This window comes from Phytophthora parasitica (genome assembly GCF_000247585.1).
Source record: "Phytophthora parasitica INRA-310 unplaced genomic scaffold supercont2.1, whole genome shotgun sequence".
NCBI lineage: Eukaryota > Oomycota > Peronosporomycetes > Peronosporales > Peronosporaceae > Phytophthora > Phytophthora nicotianae.
Genome location: NW_008634126.1, coordinates 4334281 through 4335821, shown reverse-complemented (window position 1 = coordinate 4335821; position 1541 = coordinate 4334281). Strand labels below are relative to the sequence as shown.

General features: G+C 53.9%; 1 protein-coding gene across 1 annotated transcript in view; it reads right to left on the bottom strand.

Moving 5' to 3' along the window:
• PPTG_20850 (hypothetical protein) overlaps nucleotides 1-1206 on the bottom strand; it is a gene marked incomplete at both ends in the record, with an annotated part of 5293 nt that extends 4087 nt beyond the window's left edge. The window contains one exon of the mRNA XM_008893050.1: nucleotides 17-1206. Coding sequence (XP_008891298.1) covers nucleotides 17-1206 — 1190 coding nt within the window. The remainder of the gene's footprint in view (nucleotides 1-16) is intronic.
• Nucleotides 1207-1541: the final 335 nt, after the last annotated feature.

Below are 1541 nucleotides of genomic sequence, written 5' to 3'. Positions count from 1 at the left end.
GAATGCAGCTGCCGACGTAGTTGCAGGACGCGGCGGAGATTCAACATGAGCGTGTTCAAACGCCGATCTTGCTTCCTGAGGTGGCACCTGTGTAGCAGTGTAGCTCTTCGTGTCAAATGTGGTGTGAGTCACCTGGGTAGAAAACGAAGTCGGCGGCACTGCAGCAGGAGGCGGGGGCGTTGACTGAATATGGGCTTGCTCAAAAGGCGATTTCATCTCCTGCACGGGCATCTGAGCAGCGTTGAAGCTCTTGGTTTCCAGCTCATTACTCCAGCTCGCTGCCGGTGGGGCTGATGGCGGCGGCATGCTGGTTTCCAAGTTCGTCTCAAATGCACTAGCAACAGGTGCTTGAGTCGCAGTTGCACTCGAGATATCTAAAGGCGGTGGCTGCGTAGGCGGGGCTGTCGTCTTCGCAACAGGCGACGCGAATGCATCGTCATCATCTCCCCACGCAAACTCGTCCGCCGGAGCTTCCGCGGCTGCAGCTGCTGCAGCCGCTAGCGCCGGAGTCGTTGTCGGTTTAGCTTCGGCATCGTCGGTTGGATTCGAAAGCACCGTCGAGGGCGAGTCGCAGTTCCATCCGTCGTCACTGTACAGATCTTCAGCGTCTTCCATCGAGAACAGTTGCGTCGGCTTGGATCCAGTCGTTGTAGTACTCGTCGTAGTACTTGTCTTTACGCTTGAACTAGCAGTAATAGGAACTGGAGGAGCCGGAACGGCCGTACTAGCCACTCCTGTCACGTTCAATCTTCCGCCACTAATACTCGTCGTCGTCGAGTTTGTCGTCGTCGTCATAACATTCTTGTTGATACCTGCAATACTCAGAGATCCAACCGAGGGCATGGGCGGGGGCGGGGGCGCCCGCTGGCTGCCTAATCCGCCAATAGGTGGCGGCCTCCACCCGGATGACGAGGATGCAGATGATCCCTGGGCCGAAGCGGACGCCGGTCGCATAGTCATGCTATTATAACTGCGGTTGCTGCTGGTGCTAGCGCTGCTTCCTGTGCGGCTACGCGACGCGTTGTCGATACCCAGTGACGCAAAGAAATCCTGGTGAGCTGCGGCGTTCGCGGGCTTCTGACGAAGCCGCGTGCCCGCACTAACGGGTCTGGCGCGGGTGGCCCCGGCGTTGGAAATTCCTGGGGGAGCACCAGTGGTGGGCGTTGACCCAGCGGCGGCGGAGAAGAAGCCGCGGCTCCCGTCCATCGTCACTCACTCTCCCTTGGATGCGGTTTCAATTTTGAGGCTTTTATATCATTCTTTTGACGTTGCTTTCTTTACCTCGAAATAGTGACAGATGACGTGGACCAGACCCATATATTGCAGGCTAAATAACTTGATTGGCTAAAACTTAAGTAGTAAGGCATTCTCTCAACCAATTACTATTAATTGACTATTAATGTTGATAATAACTACCAAAATCAGATTTGTCTGATTCTGATAATCAGCAGAAACGCAAGTTTAAGTCGGATATTTATCAGAGTCAGACCGGACCTGATTCGATAACCATGAATTCTATATTAGAATTTCGATGAATAGTA